At 41.5% G+C, this 22,230-nt stretch overlaps 1 protein-coding gene across 2 annotated transcripts in view; it reads left to right on the top strand.

Moving 5' to 3' along the window:
* Positions 1-5,749: 5,749 nt before the first annotated feature.
* DLG1 (discs large MAGUK scaffold protein 1) overlaps positions 5,750-22,230 on the top strand; it is a 151,780-nt gene continuing 135,299 nt past the window's right edge. For both annotated transcript variants that reach the window (XM_035544711.2, XM_035544709.2), the window contains exons 1-2: positions 5,750-6,079; positions 6,300-6,431. In XM_035544711.2, the coding sequence (XP_035400604.1) occupies positions 6,061-6,079; positions 6,300-6,431 (151 nt within the window). In that variant the 5' untranslated portion in view covers positions 5,750-6,060. The remainder of the gene's footprint in view (positions 6,080-6,299; positions 6,432-22,230) is intronic.

The raw sequence follows: 22,230 nt of genomic DNA, 5'->3' as shown, positions 1-22,230 counted from the left end.
GGGAATTTTTCATTTTAAGTAAATTGGGTGTCAGCCCAGGACAGAGAGAGGTTACTATAAGAGCTCCACACCCTTGATGTGCTCCTGCAGTGTTGGCAAATATTCAGCGTTTGGTGAGAATGAGATTATTTTAATGCCTTGCAAGAACACTTTATTTGGAAAGTGATTCTTAGCTGTTAAAAGAAGGTACCTTCTGACAAGTATGACTGATTCTAGTAAAATAAATAAATAAATAATTATTATCAAACTTCCCTTATAATTTTTTTGACTCACCTAATCCTATGTGTCCCTGTAATCCCAAAATATAGGGTATTTGTTCCTTCAGGTGCGTGTGACAGACAACATGGTGGCAGCAGAGGTATGTAGATCTTATGCTTGTGTAAGAGGCATAAGGCTGCGCACAATCCTGTGCTGTCTGCTACAAATACTACATTGTTTGTGTTGAGGAAACAAAGGTGTCTTGATGTGATATGCTGTGATGTCATTTTGCTGTGCGCTACTGAATCGTGTGGTTTAAGGCATGCTGCTTTCTGTTCGCTGCGGGTGGTTGGGCTTGCACAGATGTGCGCCCCGATGCTAGGTCAGTGCAAGGACTCCTCCAGAGACCAGAAATTAGCACAGGGTGAACAGAGCCATGGCTAATGACTCTGCTTCAAGGTGAGCTGTGCACTGTGCTGCAGAAATAAAGAAAAAGCACTGAAGTAAAAGTAATTTCTCTACTTTCTGGGAGAAGCTTGTACTTACCACAGTCTGTGTCTGAATCCTACGCTGAGGTTTAATAGCACTTTCTCGTGTTTTATCTTAATTTGCTATCCGTGCTCTTTAGGGTGGAGGGATATTAAATGTTTATATGATATAAAAGTTAAATGTACTTTGGCTAGATTTTGCTTTAGTTGGCTAACACCCAATCATAGAAGAATTCCAGAATTAAATTTCTAAACACACCTATTACATTTGATCAGGCAAAACCCAAAGTAACAGCTGCACTCTGCACAGGAAAACACTTCAGAAGAATATCTAATCTGTTCTCAGAGGGTTTACTTCTTAGGTCAGTTTTTCACACAAACTCATTCCATACAATACACCAACCTCTCTGCTTCATTTGACTCACAAAGTTAAAATAGACAGGTTATATAATGACGTTTATCTTTACATCAGGAAGTCAACTAAGAAGCTGTTAAGCTGATATTATATAACACAGTCCTGATTACGGAAAGTGTGGAGGTAGATGATCTAGGTTGATGTATGTCAGATTGACAGTAATTGTTAAAGGTTATAATTAATATTGTTTCATATGCTTTTGTTTTTCATATTTTGCAGTCTTCCAGGAGACACTTTAGCATTAGCGTCTGCGACCTGAACTTTACTTGTTTATAGAAATTTCAGTTACACTATTTTGTACGTTAGGTAAACATAAACACATAAAAAACAATCTAAAAAATGAAATAAAGTCACACATCACTCCCCATTCCTTGTAATTCTCTAGTTCTTGAGGTCGGTGGAATAACAAAACTCATTCTTTTGTAGGATTGTGAACTGCCCCTAACTGAACAGACATACCTTATTACAAGAGCAAAAGAAGGATGAGATGACTTTATAAACACAGCATCAATATCTAATTCAACAGGAGCTCAAATAACTTTGGAGAACACAAACCATACAACAGCAGAAAACTATAGATTAGAAAACACACACAAAGCAACCCACAAAACAAACCAATGGTTCTCTCATCCTCCTTGTAAACAGGAACGTTTTCATCTACTGGTCATACTCAGCTGAACTGTCTAACTGTAAGAACATCGCATCACTGCATCCTTGTATTCAGATCCAGGTCCAATTAAACTGAGAGAAATTTCATTTAGGAGGACAAACATTGGACATAGAGCTAACAAATTAAAAACACAAGGCTTGTATTACTGGGAATCTCTCCTCAACTGTTCTCTGTATTCTATAATCTTTGTTTTCTGTGACTAAAATCAAAGAATCAGAGAGGCGTATGATCATCCTATAAGAATTCTATTGAATAGGCTTAATTAAATAAGCTAAAATTGTGATTTTTAATCAAACCTTGATTTTAACAATTGTAATAATTACAAGTCACCTAAGGGCACAGAAAGCACAGTGTATTGACTCCTGTAATTCTCTGTATATCCTTCTGTGAATGATAGGCAGCAACTTATTTTACCCACACTAGCAAAGACAATATGAAAGAATGAGCTGGTATTTTGACTGATAATTTAGGATATATGACAAGCACATGACTCATTGGGTTATGTGACACAGTAACTGCACATTATAATGAGAAGCATAGCTTTAATCTTTAGTAGCCTCATGAAAACTGGCTAAACCTAGAAAGCTTTGCAGAAAGATATATGCTACCATGCCATGCTTTCCTTTAGTAGAACTCTTCCATAAGAAGTTGTCTGCATTTGTTTTAAACCACAAAATTAAAGATGATGAAGAAAAAACGCTCTCCCAAAAAGACAGCTCCTGGAAGGTAAGGCTGTGACACACAATCCAATCTTATCAGGCATCAGAGAACTCAGATGAGTTGAGGCATAATAAATAAGGTAACTTCACTCAGGCTTTATTCCTTAACAGCCCAAGGAAATTAGGCTTCATTAGTTTCATTTCTTCCCCAGTTAGCTGTGAAACGTTTCATTGAGTCTGCAGGGGAAGAGAAGTGAAAGCTTTTCTGCAGCTGTCAGAGATCCTTTTAGGAGTGCCAATTCCACAGTTCTGTATGAAAAAGTAAAATCAACTGTACTGTATACTGTATGGTGGCTGCTTTTAGACTTTGGGCATTAAGCAGATAACAAGCATAAGACTGAAAGGATCAATTTTATTGTTCTTGTGTTTTCTTTTATTAGTAACCCTGATATCAAAATCTCTTGAGTTACACTTATTCCTCCCCAACAAGTAGCAATTCTTTTTGCTGAAGTAATATTGATTCTAGCAATATGCCACCTTATGCACCACTGTCCAACTTGAAATGAGTAAATGTACCATTATTTATTGAGTTAGGCTACCCCACCTTCTGCTGTAATGGAGTTTGTCTGGGCTCAATTACTGATAAGTGTAAACTCTTGCAATGTAGTGATGTCCACTGTCCTTTTTGTCTTGTTTTTTCAAAGGATTGTTGCTGCATTGATTGGTGTTTTAGGTGTGGATCTAGTGAATGTTTCCTGTAGTCTCCTGCTCTGAGCTTGTCATTACCTCTCCAGCTACCATGTGTGATGCCAGCTGCAACACATTTCCCTGCTATTTCAAGTGGTCCCTGTGGCTGCTGACTTGTTTCAGTGGCACTCAAGAGGGTCCCAAGACAGCTGGAGTGCAGTCACAGCCCTCCATGCCATGTAGCTGTGTCCAAAGCAAGACTGCTGTGAGGCATAAGATGTCCGATAGCATTCCTGTTCGCTGCGGTGGGGTGCCAGCCGCACAGGTGATGTTTCTAGATCATGAAGAGCCATTTTCAAACTGGCAGCTGGCCTGCCTGACGAGGTGGGAACTGGTGTAGAATCAGGTACAACCCCCTGGCAAGGGTCACCACAGTGGTCATTTTCAGAGCAGACACCTGCCAACATGTTTTGCCATAGTTTCAGAAAATTGTGTACTGCTTTCTGTCAAAAGCTGCCTGCTCTCAACATCATGTCTGCCCCCAGAGCACAACCTCTGCGAGCAGGCAGAGCGAGGTGTGTGTTGCAAAGCTGCCTGCCCTCGCCAGGGGTATGGTCCCACATGCAGGGTCCCATGCAGGCTGCTGTCAGCAGAGGCAAAATAAGGGGTTTAATGGTGGGAGAGGGCCCCGTCTGTCAGATCCTGGGCCATTTCTGTGGCCAAGAAGGCTACAATGGAGACAGGCATAATTGTTCTGGAGTTCCTATGCCAAGGGTCATTCTGGAGCACAGCCAGGACGTGCTGAGCTCAGCATAATGCTGACTTGTATGCTGACCAAGTCAGTCACAATTTAAGTACAAGCCTTTCTGTATGCTGCCTATAATGGTTTGATTTAAATTGATGTTGCTTAAGCAGTAGCATAAATGATGCTTTGGTTCATACCCTGTTACCCCCTGCTCCATGGGAACTACACCATTTCCTTAAAACTGGACTCAGATAAGGAGGCATGCAATATAGGATAGTTTTACAACAGATGCTTACTGCAGTGTACTAGGAAAAATGCCATTTTCCATTCATGGGATAACTTCTATATGTGCCGGAATTTCCAAACCACTTCATATACTAAAGTTTAATACTATGAATTCTGGTTCAACCACTTTCAATCAACAAATATCCTCCTAAAACTGAAACAGAAGTGCTGGGAACCAGCACCACTCTCTGAGGTGCAATAAGGCTCACCTAATTGCTTCCTGACTTGCTGATCCGTCATCCTGACCTCTCTTTGATGTTTTCTTTCTTTCTTTTTTTTTTTTTTTTTTTCCTGGAGCATTAGTAACAAGTGAGAAATGCTGTCTCAGGGTGTTATATATGGGATTATTTCTCTAACCCCAGCACAATGACCGTATGTAATAGGATTATCTCTTATTTAAAACTTACAAACTTTGGAAACATCAAGTCCTGTTTAGGGAAAAGTAGTTTCTTTATGGTGGTTCCTTTAATTGCATTTTTTTTTTTACTTTGTAATAACACATTTTTGTCAGTCAGCGAACCAACCTCACTGCTGCAGATGCCTCCTTTCTGCTAGCTAAATTTAGGCTGTTCTTCCTCTCCTCCTGCATATACACTCTTCTGACATCAAGAGGAATATGGCCCCTTTTAGAGTGCATTTATTGCTGTTGTAAACAGTGAAAACAGATGAGGCCAGACGATGGAGGCTCCTGCCAATGTCCCTTCTTAGGCATGTTTTCACTTAAAGATATATGAACTGGGACCAGTTAGTGCCAAACCTCTGAACGTACGACTTATGTGGAGGAAAAAGGGAAATGTGTGTCAGCAAACACCAAACGCACATTTTATTTCCTTCAAGGAGGTATGTGGATGATTTCACGGTACATAGCTGTGGCAGGAGGAGAAACCCCTGGTAAAAATCTAAGCACAAAACACGGGAGCATTGGAGCTAGAGGAGAGGCCTTTTCCAGATCCGGGTTCGACTTGTGGTGTAAATTTTCTTTAAAACTAGGACCACAGCCAAACCTAGTCCTGAGTTTTAGACCTGAGCGGTGCCCGAGTTGCCCGGGAGATTCTTTTCAGACCCTCGCGTTAAGCACGCTGTATGATTTCAGCCGTGTCCGAACCGACGAGGCACAGCCGAAGATGCGATCCCGGACGCAGACATCCCGTCGGCGGGCTCTGCTTTGAACTCCGAGTCCCTTTGTCTCACGCGGAGTTTGAGCCGTCTCGGACCCGCGGCCCCTCCCGCTCCTCCGCCCGCCTGAGGGACGAGCCTCCCCCCGTTTGGGCCACCCACCCCGAACCCCCCCAGCCTCCGTTCCCCCTTAGGGTCACCCCCAAGCCCCCCCCAGCCGCCCGCTGCCCAGCGCTGAGGGACGGGACGGGGCGGGACGGGGGCGGCCCCTCAGCGCCTGAGGGAGCGGCGCGGGGCGGGGCGGGGCGGGGCGGGGGCGGTGAGCGCTCACCTTGCCTCCTCCCCCCCCGCCGAGCAAGGTACCGGCCCCGGGCCGAGCCGCGCGCTGATTGGGCGGCCGCCGGGCCCGGTCACGTGGGAGGGGGGGGCGCGCTCTCCCCCCCCCCCGGCCTCCCGGCCGCCATTTTGCCTGGAAAGTTTGGAATTCCCGAGCGGGGCGAGCGGGAGCGGCCGGCGCCAGCCCTGCCCTGTCCCGACGGCACCGGCCCGGCGCGGCCCGCTCCGCTCCGTCCCGCTCCTCACTGACGAGGCGCCGCCTCGGCGGGGAGCCCCGAGCGGAGCCGCTCTCCGGCCGGGCAGCCGGCTCGGTGTGTCCGCCCGGCGCCGTGTCCGCCCGCCCGCCGGTCCCGCTCCCCCCTCAGGGCCCGGCCTGCAGGGGGAGCCGTGCCGCCGCCGCCCCCCGGAGCCGCGCCGGGCTCCGAGCGTGTGAGGCGGAGCCCCGGGGCAGCAGCGGCGCCATGCCCGTCAGGAAGCAAGGTGAGCGCCGCACGCCCCCCGGGGCTCCCCGCGGGACCGGCACCGCGGGGAGCCCAGGGGGCGCGGGGGGTCTCGGGTCCCGGCCCCGTGCCCGAACAAAGCGCGGCCGCGGCGGGGCGGTCCCGAGCTCCGTGTGCCCGCCGTGGGGGTGCGTGTGGGCATCCCCCGGGGCTCCCACCTGTGCCACGGGGTCACCGGCGTGTCCGCTGTCCGCTTGCAGATACACAGCGAGCCCTGCGCCTGCTGGAGGAGTACCGCTCCAAGCTGAGCCAGGCGGAGGACAGGCAGCTGCGGAACTCCATCGAGCGGGTCATCAACATCTTCCAGAGCAACCTCTTCCAGGCTTTGATAGGTAAGGGCTGGGTTCCCCCGCGGCGCGCTCAGAGCGGGCTGTTTGCCGTCACTGGCGGCGTTCGGAGGGAAGGATAGCTTCGGCATTACGTTAGAAACCTTGTGCGTTTAGTCCGTGTTTTTGTTTGGCGGGGTAACACGTGCTATTGCCAATCAGCAGCCCACTTGTTTTAGGTAACTTACTTCTCAGGAGTTACTCGGCTGGCCCCGGGTGGCTTAAAACTGGTGTGTGTTGCAATTTTTTTCTTTCCTTCTGGAGCATGTTATAATGGACTGCTTTACGTAGGCTCCTTTCTCACGTGTATTTGTGTCGATCCAGACAATTTCCAAGGAGTATGTTTTTGCTGTGGGTGTGTACGTAACAGGCTAGTGAGCGAGTCAAAGTAGTTTTATTTTGAAGTAGTTTTATTCTATTTATTTATTCTTTTTGCTGAATGACTTCTAAAAAGATTGCAAATAGTATGTTTCAAGTGTAGAGTTAAACTAAATGAGAAGAAATCTCTACTTGGGAAGGCTACAGTAGATCTTTTTCCTTCAGTTGCATACTAAAGTGGAGTGAAAACATTGCTAATTCTTAGTTTAAAGTACTTTAAATGCTTTTTCCTTGAAAATGCTCACGTAGATCTTGTGGAAGTACCTACGTGAAGTTTTGAATTTCATGCACGTCTGTTAGGAGGAGAAAAAAATCAAAACACCTGAACATTAACGTAACTTGTAGAATGCTGACTTGATTTTGAAACTTCTACAGGGAGTTGGTGAGATGTCTTCTCCTTGATTGGTTGTTGCTATTTTTATAGCAGCTAAGGAATAAAGGATTTGTTAGTTTACCCTCAAGAGTAACTTTCTTGTTGAAGCTCTGTGTCATTCCCTTTTAACAAAGTAACTTGCATGTGAATTGTATTAATAATAAACATTGTAGATCCTATAGGTTTCCTTTGTTACTTGGTGTTTACCTGGGTTACAGTGTGTGTAGTGTGTCATAAGTGTCATAGTGCTTTGTAGTGCTGTAGCTTCTCGGAATCTGTATTGTGGTGGAAACGTGAGGGCAGGCACAACAGAAACATGTACTGCTGCAAGCCACATGTTTTCTTCTAGGGCATTTATTTCATCTTCAGGTGGGTTTTCCAAAGATGGTCATCTTACTGAACTGATGGGAAAAGTTCAGGAAAGGCAGTTCTGAAAATAGGTCAGTTTCAGTAGGTCAGTTGCAGGAGCTCTGTGTGTTTCTCTGCAATACTCAACTGATGCCAGGCAGCTCTGTAATGAAAACTTATGCATCTCTGTGGGACGTATGTGAACAGCATTCGCTCATCGGTGTATCAGAACGGTGAAGTATCAGAAATGTAATGTACTGCAGTTACGCTTTTTATTTTCACCTGGGAAATTTCACTGTTGATTACCACTCATTGATATTCAATGATGTACCTGTCTGTGGCATGGAATTAGACTCTGGTATTGTAACCTGCAAGACACGGTGTCTTCTAATATCCACATAAAGACCTTGATTATCTTAATGACTTTGCACCTAGTAGCAGTTTTCCTTAATCAGGAGGCTACTTCTGTCTCTGCTGGCTTTCTCCTGCAAGAAGAGGAAACAGGGATGTGTCGATGCCTGGGTGGGCTGTATGGACTGTTTTCTGATCTTGTCAGATGTTATGCTGCAACCATACGATACTAGGTTTTGCCCAGTTCAGTTTATCTCTGCACACGCTTTAGGTGTCATGATTCTTGGATGCCTTGCATTAACTTTACATTTACTGCTTAACTGTGTAATTGGTTCTTTGAAAGGTCGTAGCACAGAAGTCTGGTACCTTCCAAGCAATTTATGCTGTCCACTTTAATCTTTCTCTTTTAACCTGCTTCTTTCCTTGGAAATATGTCAGAGGAGTTTTTGTTTGGGGCAGGCTGTCCGTGACTATTGGTTTTCTGGAAGCATCTTTGTATGGTGTGACTACTGCATGGAGTCACGCAGGAGGGGAGCGACACCTTGGAAAAGGTACTGTTTGGAGGATGGCTGTGTTGATTGGGAAGCCCTTGAGTTTGTTCCTGTTTATCCTCTTCCCATGAAGATTTGGGAGCAGTCTGGTTAAAGTTGTATTGCAGGTTAGGCTTATCTGAAATACTGCATTTTTAATTAACTCGTACCTGATTTTTTTTAAAGTGTGACTTCCAAAGGAGTTGGGGTGCATCCCTGACTTAAATATCTGATGCTGCTCTGACAGAAGGTTCCAAGCTCAGCTATGAATTTATTTCTGAAATAGATACATTTTCTAGAAAGCATGCCATTTCTAGTTTTTGCTCTTTTTAATAGTCAAAAAAGAAAGGTAAACCACTTAAAAAAAAAACAACAAAGCCAGACAAACAAAATGACTTCCATCCACTTATTTTTTTTGCTTTTTCTGCCAAGTTGCTGCAGTACATCCAAGACCCGCCTGTCCATGATAGGTGAGAATGTTTGTGAAGGCTGCAGTCAAGATCTGCTGTCAACTTCATGCATCTTTTTTAGTGTGATTTTTAACTTGGCAATCAAATAATGTTTTTTCAAGCAAAAAATACACATGACTTTATGCACAGAAATATGTCTGTATTCTTATAGTGGGGGAAATCTGTAGCTTTCTCTTCAGGAATACTTAATATTTCATCTATTTAGATTCACATTAATTAAATATATTTTTTGTGAATTTCAATTTGGATGCTGAAGAATAAATGGTATTCTCACATTTGTTTTTTTTTTTTTCACATTATCCTTTCCTTTAATTCTTCCAACAGATTTTAGTTCAGCAATCTTACGCACTTGGCCTACTTCTTAAATATAAAATTAGGCTTTAAAATGATTTGAGTTAGGATGATGACTAACCAATGTGAACAACCTGTGTTACAAAATTGACATTATCACATCAATGTTTTCTCTAAGTGAAATAAAAAAATTGGTAACCAGATGTTAGTGACATCCTTAAAACAGCATGTGAAAAAGCCTGTATTTGATATTCTGTGTTCTATAATGTGGTATTCCCATTCTACTCGGTTCCACCAGCCCAGAGTAATGATGTCTGATTCTTTAATAAAATAGATACTAGCAGCCTTTAAAATCAGTTTGAGAAAGAGCGTTGGTTTTAAGTGAATTTCCTATTTTACAGTCTGAATATTGTGTAGCATCTTTTCTACCTTACGATTTCCTGGTAGTAGCTAAAAATAGCTTGTTATTGATATACTGATAATTGGTACGGTGAGTCAGTTTATTAAATGACCAAAGGAAGATATCCACCTAAGGAGAGGTGGGATATGATTTAATTTCACTTCAGTAAAGAATTCATTATTAATCTTGAAATAATGAGGTAATGCTTCTGCAGATAAGTCTTCTAGCTTAGGTTTTTTCAAGCTTTTAAAGAAGATACAGGTACTCGTACAGATACAGATATATGCTGTTTTTATATTTTTGAAACTGTAAGAGGGGGAACACTTGGATATGGAAGGCTAATGCTTGTAAGGGAAGTGCTTGTGAAGCAGACTTGCGTTTATAAACAGAATCTTTTTGTGTAATTGAAGCCTGTTTGTTTTTGATGGGTTAAGTGCTGCAGCTGACTGACCATATGGAAAATAGTCTTCTGAAATTAAAAATATTACTAGCTGTAGCTATAAACACGAAGTAGTGTACTACTTTCAGAAATATTCGTTTCTCTCACAATAGCTAACTCCATTTGCCCAGGTGTCAGGAAAAAGGAATTTTAAAACGGTCTCTGTGTACTCTGGCAATGGAGTTGGCTGTACTGCCTTATTTGTATTCTTTCTTGCCTGTTCTATCTTATTTTAACCATTTTTTTTATAGCTGTGCGTATGAAGACTTTTAAAATGGCAAATTTGACGGTTGGAGGCTGAATGTGGTAAATTTTTTGTGTGTGACTGGCCTAATTCATTTAATTTGTAGTCCTTTTGCATGAAGATATCTTATTGATGGTGCTTGTGTGCTGACCACTGCTGACAATAAATATCTGGCATGGGAAATTTTGAAGAAAAAAGTAGTGGTTTCTGTAATCCTCACTGAACCAAGAAACATCTTTCCCCTCGTTCCAGTGATTAAGTTTTTTAACCATTGTCTGGATTATTTAGCATTATTAATTGGACAGAATATATTAAAAGTGCTGTTTATGTTTTTACATGCCAGAGAAATAAGTCTTTTCCCTGGAGTCTTTGTGAAACTGCTGGTTACATTAATGCAAACAGTTCAGATTTATCAGCAGTCTGACTGGGGCTGGAACTTCTGGCAGTCGGTAGCTTTCTGAGCTCTGTCCACATTGGCTTTCTGAAGTGAACTAAGGGAACAGCCCTAGATTTCAGGCTGAAGTGGGGTCAGCACTCCTCAAAGTCGGGACCCTTTGGAGTGGACTGACCAAATGCCCAGCAGATGGCAGGTGGCCCCATGTCTCTGAGCTCTGTGGCATCCCTGTAGATGTTCTTGCTCTTTTAGCTATCTTTCAATTAGCTGGCGTGGAAGTACTTTCTGTACTTGCTAGCTAAATTAAAGTCAAATGCAATTAAAGCAGAAGCTTTCTGCATAACCAAACTCTTGGGAAAACTTCGATATCAGCTTTTATTTCAATGATATCGTTAGTTAATAGAACATATGGTGTGATGACACAGTTAGCTTTCCAAATCGGCTCAGGCCTGAGAGAATTTTAGTCGTGGGTATGTGTCGTTTTGTAAGACTGCTCTTTGCTCAACTTGAGGGAGGAAGGCTACCTTGTGGACTACTCACCTTTTTTTTTTTTTTAATTGCAACTGAGGCCCTCGCACAAGTTTGTTCAGACTTAGCTGAATAGTATTTACATTACCAGTCCAGAAATTCTTGACACTTAGTCAAGGATCTAGTGAGCTAGTGAATATTGCTTTTTTATTAGATGAAGATTCTGAGAGAATTAGATCTTCTGTTATGTTGCATGCCATTGAAATTGTAGTTGCTAAATAGGGTATTTTTAGCTTGAAATCTTATCCTTGCTGCATTTTTGTGACACCCCTCCCTCCCACCCCCAGATTATAACTTTTGTAACATAACATCTTTGCTCTTTTTTGAGACCAAGACGTTCATCAGTACAATTCATGCAGCTTTAAGGTGTTTGCCTGCGTTTTAGCTGGGTTTCCTAAGGATGCAGTGTGATTCAGCTTAGTGTAGTCTCATTCCTGAAACTTCTGCAAAGGTTCATCTGTTTCAGCTGGATTTGACATAGAGTTGTCTTCCAAGGTAGTTAATTACTGATTATTTTCACGTATTTTGCATTATCTGGATGGAGGGAGGATAAGACTGACAGTTAACTTAGTGTCCTGTTGTTTGGAGCATTAATTCAGCTGTGAGTATGCTACTGCCATGTAGTTTGTTGCTGCTTAAGAATGTCCCAGATTGTTGGAAGAACTTTATGTCACCCTGTTGAAGGAATGCAATGATGAAGGAAACAGATGCTCGCTGCTCCTCCTTTTTAAAGAGCTACCTATCATTTTGTTTGTATGTATGGAACGCAGCTTGGTAGTGTGGCAGGTTCTGGGGTCATCGTGTAGGCATATGATTGCTGTATTCCTGTTCTTTTGATGGTTTTAGATGTTTTCTGTGCCGCATACTTGTGCGTGTTTGTGACAGTGCAATGGGATTAGGAGCTGCTTTTCGTAGTCTAAAATAGGACGGAAGGCTAGTGTAAGTTGAGGAGTTGCTGGTGTGCAGACAAACAGTATTGTGGCGAGAGAGTATCCTTGTGGTTCTAGTGGTTGTGTTCAGTTTTCAGTAGCTGAAATTTGTCAATTACAGCATTACTCTCTTCACAGTGCTGCCATTAAAAGGAGTTTATTTACAAGAAAACTTTGTCAATAAATCTGCTGTTTATCCATGAAAAGAAAGCTGAACTTAGGAATAATTGCTGTAGTTTCCAGGTTCTGGAAAAGTTTACCTGCTGTATGGTTCTTCGCTCTTTCTTCCTGCGTTCCTTCAAAGAAAGAATCTCCCTCAGGATTTGCTTCAGTGCTTGGGAGCAATGAAGAGGAAGGGGGAAAGTGCAAGAGTGAGTGTTTGCTTTTAATCTTACGCTTGCTTCCGTGGTGATCCCAGCAGTGAGGGCAGAACATCTTGGTCAGCTCTGCAGCTGGAATGCCATGTGCCTGGTTACTCTGGGGTTTGTCCTGTGCATCTTGTGGCCTGTTTTTTGAGGAATGGTGTTTGCTTTGATGCAGGTGGAATGAGTCTTCAAAGAAACTGAACTCTAACAGTGGCCGAGTTGTCTCCTTGCACAGATGGTTTCCTGAATTCTAACTAGGCCAAATTTGGAGGAATGTTAAGGGACTGCAGGAGGTGTAGGGCTGACACTAGAATAACCTTCTGAACTTCATGTTTCTTCTCTAAATTAAGAGAAGCTGTGGAGCTCTTTGGTAAAGCTTTTACAGGGATTTTGTAATGCATAAATATCTTCCCAGCTATGTCCTCAAAAAATTTGTTGTTCCGGTTTGAAATTCAAAAGGTAGTCAGTGTAGGACAGAGATACAATAAGGAAAACTTGCGGACAAATTGTGAAAGCATTGCAAGTTTAAGTCCCATTTTCAGAACCTTGTTTTAGAATTTGGCTGCAGGAAGTGTGCAAGTATTACTGCTGGGGGAGATGGTAGTGTGCGGTGCCACCAGTGCGAGGTAATTACCTTAAAGTCTACCAGCTCACGGTTGGCAAAATAGGAAAAAAAAACATTAAAAAAAAAAGTGCTTTTGCTGTCTCTTTCAAACGGAGGGCTGTGCACCTGTATGGAAGCACAGATGTCCGAGTGGGAACTTACCCCAAAAAAGGTGTGGTGTTTTTTTTTTTTTTTTTTTTTGGTTACCACCCCCCCCCCCCTTCTCCAAACTTCATTCCTTTGGAAAGAATCCTTCGCGGTCCTGTACTGGTACTACTTAGGGGAGACCCTACAATTAATGCTTACTAGTAGCACTTGTGCCCCTGTCAGGTTTCTGTTACCTGATGATAGTAAATATATCCTTTTAAGAAAAAAGTACGTTGTTATATTGGCCACTAATAGTTTGGAACTGCAGTTGAGTTACTTGGAGAGAGTGGATAACTGGGAGTTCATATATATATATATATATATATATATATATATATATATAAAATTTTTTTTTCCGACCTAGGTTGATGAGTAAGTGTGTAGGAGGTAATATTTAATGGAAAAGAGTTTGGACAGCAGGAGGTGGTTATGCCAACTTTGAACTGTGTGATGACAATTTTAAATTCTTTAAGTTTTTACTGTTAACTCTGAACATAGAGGGCAAGACCCTGTGGGATTCTGAAGGAAAATTGGAAAGAGACCATCTGAAAATAGGCTGAAGAAGCAATCAGGGAGAAGAGAGGAAAATGTGGATGAACCGTTTGGAAAATAGAAGTGGACAGGCTGGCAAGGAGCTGAACGTATCTCACTGTAAAAAGCAGCCGGACAAGTGAGAGTAAGCAACTAGATCTGAGGTTAGATGAGAGCAGTTTCAGCTGAGTGCAAATTAAGGTGCATCTGTGTCAGAAGTGGAAAATATTTCCCAGAGTTAGAGAGCTAGAAGTTGTGTGTGCAGAAGGAAGGCTTAAAGCATCAGACACGGTCACTGAAACAAGTGGAAGGGTTGAGGAGGACGAAATGGGTGCTGCAGCTTGTAGCAAAGGATCCAGCAGAACAGAACCCAACCCAATGTGCATGGTGGGAATGTTGCACTACAACTTTTCAAGACACCTTTTTTTCAAGATTTTTCAAGACACCTTGATGGTGCACAGCAGTAATCAACTTATGTTTAAAAAGTAAACAAACAAACCAACCCTGAAGCAGGGTTCCTCATGAGGCTGGTTTTCTCTTTCCATTCTATGAATACAAACATTTCTTTCTCCTGGGGGTGGGGCTGAAGGATGAATGCACAAAGAGAATACTTAGTTGGCTCTGTTGGCTTGGCAAATGAATATGAAGCTTCTCTTCACATTTGTATTTTCTTGTTGATTACTAATCATCCACTTTTCAGGTCTAGCATTCAAGTTTATTTGCATTAATTGGATTTTCTTAGCTTGATATAGCAGGTGAAGTAACGCAGAATTGTGACTTCCTTAGAGTTAGTAGGAACTGCTTTACAACTGAAAAATGGAAATTTTTTATCATTGGTAGACTCTTTTTGCCTTACTTACATTTTGTGTATCTATTATATAGGGCTGCTAAGGACTTGGCAGAAGCCATACATCTCAAATTGCTCTGAACTGAAATAACACGTTGACCTTTGTTTTCCTTTCTAGAAGTTTTAAGACTTAAATTTTAGCTGCTTCAGCTGCTTTAGCAGCAGGAAGCCCTAAGTAAGAAAGATTCTTTTTTTTTCCTCCCCTCTCCTAGCTATTGAGACCTGCGTAATTTGTAAGTGGGTGACATATCTTCCCAGCCAACCTATAGATAACCAAGCTGTTAGCAGGCTTGTTTATGAAGCTATGCGCATTTGGAAAAGTCAGGCTTTTGCAACTGCTGTATTTGGATGAATATGTTTGATGAGAGGCAGATGAATGAGAGATGACAAAGGAATTGTTCACGTAGATGGATCTACAGGTGAAACACTAAGCTGAAATAAGTCAACTTGTTAAAGAATTCATAAGCTCCTTGATTGCTTGCAAGCCTGAGGAAGCATGGTTGCAGTCGGAGGCGTTCTTCTGAGCAAAGCTGGTATTAAAATGCTACGTGCTGTAAAGTCAGTATGTTGATGCAAATATGCCTGGTGGTTTTCTGACTTCTTTGACATTGGCTGAAGTTGGTTTGTTTGCCTGTTGAATGTCTGCTAGAAAGGCAGTATCTCATCAATGTCAGTGCAGAGTTTAACTATAGCTGGAACGCACTAATGCTTGAAAACAGGTTTCACTTCAAGTCTCTTTTGCTTTTATGCTGCTTCTGTGAGACTCAGGCTGAGGAGCTCATTATTAAAATGTCCATTTCGAACTGTAAGGGCTTGATTTCCAAGTAGTGTGATCTTGTAGGAACTCAGATTATTAACGTAAGGCTGCAAGGTATTTCTCTGAGTTGAGCATCGCCCACCTGGAACAGGTATTGACATTATGAGGAGTTCCATGAATGTGTCAGCTTGGTGTTCAGCAGCAATCCAAGTCAACTGAATGGTAGGAACATTTAGGAAAGCAGTTAAGAATAAAAGGGCGCTGATTATTATGACAACTGTAAAAAAAAAAAAACTAGTTGTGCTCAGTTCTCTCGTACAGGTTATGGTGTTTTGGTCTCTTCCTTTCCTGTGGTCTCAAAAGGATGGAGTAGAAATAGAAAAAGTTGGAGGAACAACAACTTGGTGACAAGAGGTAGCGGGAGGCTCCTGCACAGAGAATGTCAGAGAACGTAAGTTTTAGGACACTCCAGCCTAAAACTGAGCAGCACGTAGAAGGGTAATTAAGGATGTATCATAACTGGCATCAGACAAGAACTAAGGGGCATCAAATGAAGCACGTCATTAGGTGGAGCTAAACCCAAGGAATGCAGGCTTTTGGATGCTGCATAGACTGCCTTCTCCAGGGCTTGCTTTGAGTGCAGAAATTCAAGGAACAGGAAGCTGAACATATTTGCAGAAGAGAAAGCCATCGATGGGTCCTAAATATAGAGCCTCTCAGTGGCTTAAGAAATCTGCAGATGGCAAGTCTTTTGAACTTACAAGCGTATTTGAGGAATATTACCATGTTTGTCACGTTCATGTATTTTTAAAGATAAATGTTATGATCACAACTAGCATTATGGACTAGATCCAGTGCAGCAACTCACGTGTGCTGGTCAGAAGCTTTCTGAAACTTGTCAGTTTTCACAAAAGTACTCTAAGAAAAAACAGTGCAACTTTTCTTTTCTTTTCTTTTTTTTTTCCCCCTTTGGGGAAGGTGGAAGAGTGAGGGTATACTGACCCATCTCTCTGGAATAAGATAGGCTTTTAAAACAAATTACAGATTGGGAATAAATTTTGAGCTACACTAAGGAAGTTTTTTACTGTTAAATGCATTGGATTTTGAAATACTTTTGTTGTTATTTGAAGAAGGCTGAAAGTAGCTGATGAATGCTGACTCATATTACCTATATAGCTTAATTTACTCTTGAAGTTCTTGTAATGATTGAAACAGTTTTTTTTCTATGTGTCATCTGTGGAAGCAATTGTGTGCAGCTCTTGTTGCCCTGTTGCTGTTTTTCCCCTCTCTTTAGCTGATCCTTGTCACCCTCAGGAGAAATTTAATTACATTTTGTGGACAGGGGAGGTAGTGGGAAGGGATCACCACAACATCTCCAAAAGATTCTTCTGGGTTAGTGGATTAGAATGCAAAAGAGGAATTGAGTTTATTAAAAATGTGCCAACCGAAAATCAAGATAAACTTTCTAAATTAATTCTTTGTGCACAAAGATGGGAAATGCATTAAAACTGAAGATCTCTGAATGAGGGTACAATTAATGGCATCTCTATTCAGTGCATTAACTTGTGTGTGTTGTGTTAAGTTTATAACTTTGTAGTGTATGGCATAAGGGCAACAGTTGCCTGTTTTACCTGCACACTGTCCAGTGCAGTCTGTTGCAGTAAATGTCCGTGTTTTAGCCCATGAAATGTTAAGCTTGTCTGGAATTTCCTGGCGTTTGTTTAAGTAACACCTCCTATAACCCACAAATGGCCAAGATGCTTAAAGTGTAAAAAATGCAAACCCTAAAAACAGTCGATTACTGTGCTCATCAAATGACTATTTTTAATTAAAAGAAAGAAAAAACTAAAAACTTTTTAAAGTAGTAAATGCCAGTGAAATTTTATCTATTCCCTTGATACTGTAACATTAAAGGTCCAATATCAGGGTTTTAAAATAGAACCTGAAGAACAACAACGTGTTAAAAAATAAAAATCCAGGGAGTTGCTTAATACTTGTTGTAAAAGCCAAAAGCTCATATCAACTGTCTTTTGTGCCTGTCTGTAACACACTTAGCCAAGTCTGAAAACGAAACTGACTTTGAACTGTAAGCCACTATAATTGTGTACTTTAGCATTTGCTTCATGTTACAACCTTTCTCTGAAAGTAGTGTCCAGTCCCTTTCCAGAGAGAGCATATGACTTTTATGAGTGCAAAATAGTGACTTTACAGGTTGCAAATGCTGTACCTGCAGGACTTCCTGAAACTCAACTCGGAAATATAAGTAAATTCCAAGCATAAGGGGCTTGGGAGCTCTTGTTCTCATTTTTTTGACCTTTTAAGGGGTAATTTTCGAAGACTTATTACTGAATTGGTTTTGCATATGTTACCTGTGATTCCCATGCCTGTGTAGTTAATGCTGAGATACTGTAATCATCTCAATTCCTTTCTGGTCCTTGCTCTGGCTGATGCTGGTGACTGTAAAACATTGTCTGCAGGCATGTGACCTGCAATTATATATGCTTGCTATTCCTTGTAATTGTTAAAGGAGGTTTGAGGTATACTATTGGTTTTATTGTGTTTTGGCTGTTAGATAACTTCAGTGTAATTTCAAACTTCCATCAAAAGAAGAGCAGCAAACTGTTTATCCTTTTTGAACTTCTTATGACAACTTACTTATCCCAAAAGCTTACATTGCTGCCAAAGTTTCCTTAAAGGGCTCACAGAGAAAATCGTAAAGGTGACTGGAGAAGATCTCTTGTCTGTTGCAGGAGCTTGAGACTTGAGTTCTCAGAGATATGGGGCTGGCATCAAGTGTATAGGGATTAAATCTTATCGCAATCCAGTGTTATATATGGCTTCATTTTGAGATGTTCAGGCAGTTTACCAATCTGGGATATGATTTGTGATGATAGTTTTATTTGAATAAGGCTAGGTGCTGCACTACCTGTACTGTTTACTTTGTTTTTTCTAGTTGGAGCACTTTGCCAGTTGGTTGCAGACTGGGTTGCTTCAATTCCCGACAGATCATTGCACGGTATCTCCACATGGGCACCAGAAAATGCACCTTAAAGGCGAAGCCAAGAATGCTAGCCTGAAGTCATAACAGCCTAATCAGAAAGCTATTATTAGTCACAGCAATATCAGCATACTTTGTATTATATGCTGTTAATATTCACAAGCTTTCTTGTACCTGCCCCTTCCTGCGGTGCTGTGCTCACATTCCCACTGCCTTAAGGCAGCTGGCTTCAGCCACGGAACTGATTTGCTGGGGGGACAGGGCAGGGAATGGGAGACGGGTGCTGCGAATCCTTCCCTGGGAGATGTGTGATGATGGCTTCCTCCTCCTCGCTGTTGTGGTCTTGAGGTTGCTTCTGTTTGCTAATGTACTCTACACTTCGTTATTTATTCATTATTTTGCAGTTCCACATTTGAATTATTTTCTTTGTGCGTGTGGTGTTTGACATACACTGCATGACTGTTGTTTATTCTGCTGTCCCCCAAACTTTTCTTACCCAGTTCTCAGTGTTGTTTTCTGTTGATCGGTTGGTGAGTTCCTTATAGTCCTGGAGCCTCTGGTGTCATCCTGTGCCTGTATTTTCAGGGCATGTGCTGTCATCCTATGTGTATGCTGCTTTTTTATTCTAGGGCCATAGGTAACCAACTCCCTGTAGGATAACTGCTTCTTACTGCTATCTACTAGTTACACAAACACATGCATGTGTGCTTATATTTTATATATATAAATAATATTTATATACATAAATTGTGTGTGTACTTCTGTATGTTGTATGTATAGCTTTCGCTTAGCTTCGGACAATTGTGTGATATAATACCTATTGGTTCCACATATATTTATATATGATATTGATTGTATTATGTATATGCAAATTTAATATTGTGTTAGCTGTGTGTATTCGACATAGATGTTACACCATAGAATTGTCTGAAGCTAAGTAAAATCTACACAAAATAATTAAGTAACCTGATCTTTAGATAACTGCTGTTAGAGCTAGACAAGCTAAATCAAAGCTGCAGGCAGGCCAAGACGAGTCCAGGGGCCTGGTAAGTAGCTTAAAACGAGGCCTGTGGCCTGTTAGAAGTGATGCCAACACCTTGTTTATGGGGTGTCACCTTTCCCTTAAGAAAATGCAGTTGTATGTATCCCATCTTTGACTTGCAGACTAACAGTTCATGCATAGGTGAAAGCAGAGAATAACTTCGTTCAGCTTTATTTTATTAACTGACTGTACTAAAATCATCCATTTCTACAGGAAAGGGATATGCACAGGCCTTTGGTTCACAATGAGGTTTTTAGAATGTACGCCCATCATAAGTGATCCCAAAGTGTTCAAGAGGCGTTTCGATAATGCCCTCGATAATATGCCTTAACTTCGGGTTAGCATGCAAGTGGTCAGGCAGTTGGACTTCGTGATCTTTGTAGGTCCTTTCTTACTGAACTCTTCTAAATATTCTTAAAAAAGTCTACTTTCTGTTGCATGTATTGCAAAAAGCATCAGACAAGCAGAAGTCTTGTGTCTAATTTCTGAAGAGCAGGGAAGAAATCTGTCTGAAGGAAGGGGATTGTGTTGCTGGTTGCAATCCTTGTCCTCAGAGACAGAGCCTCTAGACCAAATTGACAAAGACTTTTCAAGTGCCATTGACCTTACTTAGTTTAGGAGGGGCTGTAAGAATTGATTTGCTTCAGCACTTCTGCTGCCCTTCTAATCACTGTGTTACAGCTTTTAGTGAATCTGGAACCCACTTGCAAAATTCATTTTGGTTTTGATTAATTTTGGTGGACGACAATTTTTTTTTAAAGAGTGAGCAGTTTTATCTTCTGGTGTATCACATTACCGGTGAATAGGAGCCTGGCCAAAGAATGAAATTAAGATGAGGGCAGAATAGGAGAAGGGGGAAAAAAATTGCTAGCAAACTGAGAGGATTGTTTGTTACAACTGCTTACCTTCTTATGGGACTGATAAATTAACAAAAAAAAAATTCTCTTTCATGTCTTAAAAAATCCCTTTTAGAATTGGTGTTCTGTTACTTTCTTCGTGTATCGACTTCTACTCTCGACGTCATTAAACATTGCTGATTTGGCTTACTGTGCTTTTACATGTAAGTGGTCGTGATTCCAGGAGGATGAAATTCTTCCCTCAGAGGGTGCTGAGGCCCTGGCCCAGGCTGCCCAGAAAAGCTGTGGGTGCCCCATCCCTGGAGGTGCTCAAGGCCAGGCTGGATGGGGCTTTGAGCAACGTGGTCTGGTGGGAGGCGTCCCTGCCCATGGCAGGAGGGTGGAACCAGGTGGTCAGTTAAGTCCCTTTCAACCCCAACCATTCTGGGATTTTCCCTGTTGGCTGCTATTTTTAAATGTCAGCTAGCTGTTCTAATGTTCCCCTTCTAGTTAGAAACTGCTTTGTTCAACTGTTCTGTGATCTCCGATTTGAATTTTTTTTCTGTAACTTAGTTTGCATCTCAGTCTGATAGACGTGAAAAATGCACACTGAACTTGAAGAATGAATCTAATCATAAATGTAACCTAAAAAATGTATTTTACTACCCGCTATCTACAAGAACTGGGAAAATGTCCGAACTTTTCATATGTTAAATAAAAATGCATCTTCAGATTAGTAAGAGTTCACATTAGATGTTTTAATCATGCTCACATGATAAAATATTTTTGTAAGCTGACACGTAGCAGTAGACCAGAAGGAAAAACCTTTTTAAGGTTGGACTTTGTATGTCTTAAGTTTCTGGCTTCACAAAAATGTAAGCATCCACCACTTATTCCTTGTGTACTTGAATGTATTCAAGGTGCACAGACAGCTTGGCCTAATGTTTGCATTCTGAACAGTAAAAATGTAAATTAATGTTTCCCTTTAAAAAAAAAAATAGTAGTATTGTGTAGGCATCAAGTTCTTAGGATTTTTTTTGGCTTTTGAGCAAGTTCAGGATAAACAGAAACTAATCCCAATATCAAGTGGTGTATATATGTCTGACACCTTTCAATAGTGACTCTACTGTTGTGTCCTTCATAGATGGAAGAGTGGAGATGTGTGGGGAACAACATGCTTTTGAAACAAGGCATTGTGCAGTATGAATAAATGGCTACCTCCGCTGGCAGTGAGACTTAAAAGTACCAGAACTGAGGATAGATGCCCTAGATTTCTGCTGTAAAACACTTGCACAAATAAGCCCTTCCCATAAATAATGTAGTAATCTTCATGTCCTGGTTGCTGTGGATTGCAGCTGCAAGATCAATCTAAAACATTGCCTGTTTTAATATACAAAGTACTGTCTATCAGGGGGGAAAAAAAAACTTGGTATGCTTGATTGATGTATTAATGTTAATGCAGCTACAAGGCAAATTTGCAACTGTGGGAGCTAATGTGAAAGGTTTAAAGGCAATTTGTATCTCTTAGGCTGGTTTGCTCCTGTATATCTAGGTCACCTAACATCCTCGGCAACCCTTACTGTTTCTTCCAATCAGCAGTGCTAAGAGCAAGTGTAACTTTAAAAATTAATGTAAGTAGTTGATAGGAATTTGACTCTTGCTCAGAGAAAAGACGGAAATGGAAGTTGAGAAACTGTACTTTTCTGAACTTTTAAAGAGTGGGAGTACAATTTCTGTAGCAAAGTCTAAGTCTGGAATACCACCAACAGTAAGATGTCTCTCATTTGTGTGGTGTTTCTTTTGTGGTGCAACTCTATCTATAAAGGAATTAGTTACTGTGCCTCTGTTACCATCTCTGGGCAGCTGCTGAAAAGCTACAAAATTTTGTGGATTAGAACCCTCCTTATTGATGGCTGGATCCTATTTACTTCTTGGGCTAGCCTTGTCTGAAATGTTTGTCTTCTGTGAAGTGGGTGTAATTAAAAACATTAGTTATAACTCCT

Source organism: Cygnus atratus, chromosome 9 (genome assembly GCF_013377495.2).
Source record: "Cygnus atratus isolate AKBS03 ecotype Queensland, Australia chromosome 9, CAtr_DNAZoo_HiC_assembly, whole genome shotgun sequence".
Taxonomy (NCBI): Eukaryota; Metazoa; Chordata; class Aves; order Anseriformes; family Anatidae; genus Cygnus; species Cygnus atratus.
Note: the sequence above shows the minus strand (reverse complement) of the source record. Positions and strands in the feature narration are given on the sequence as shown.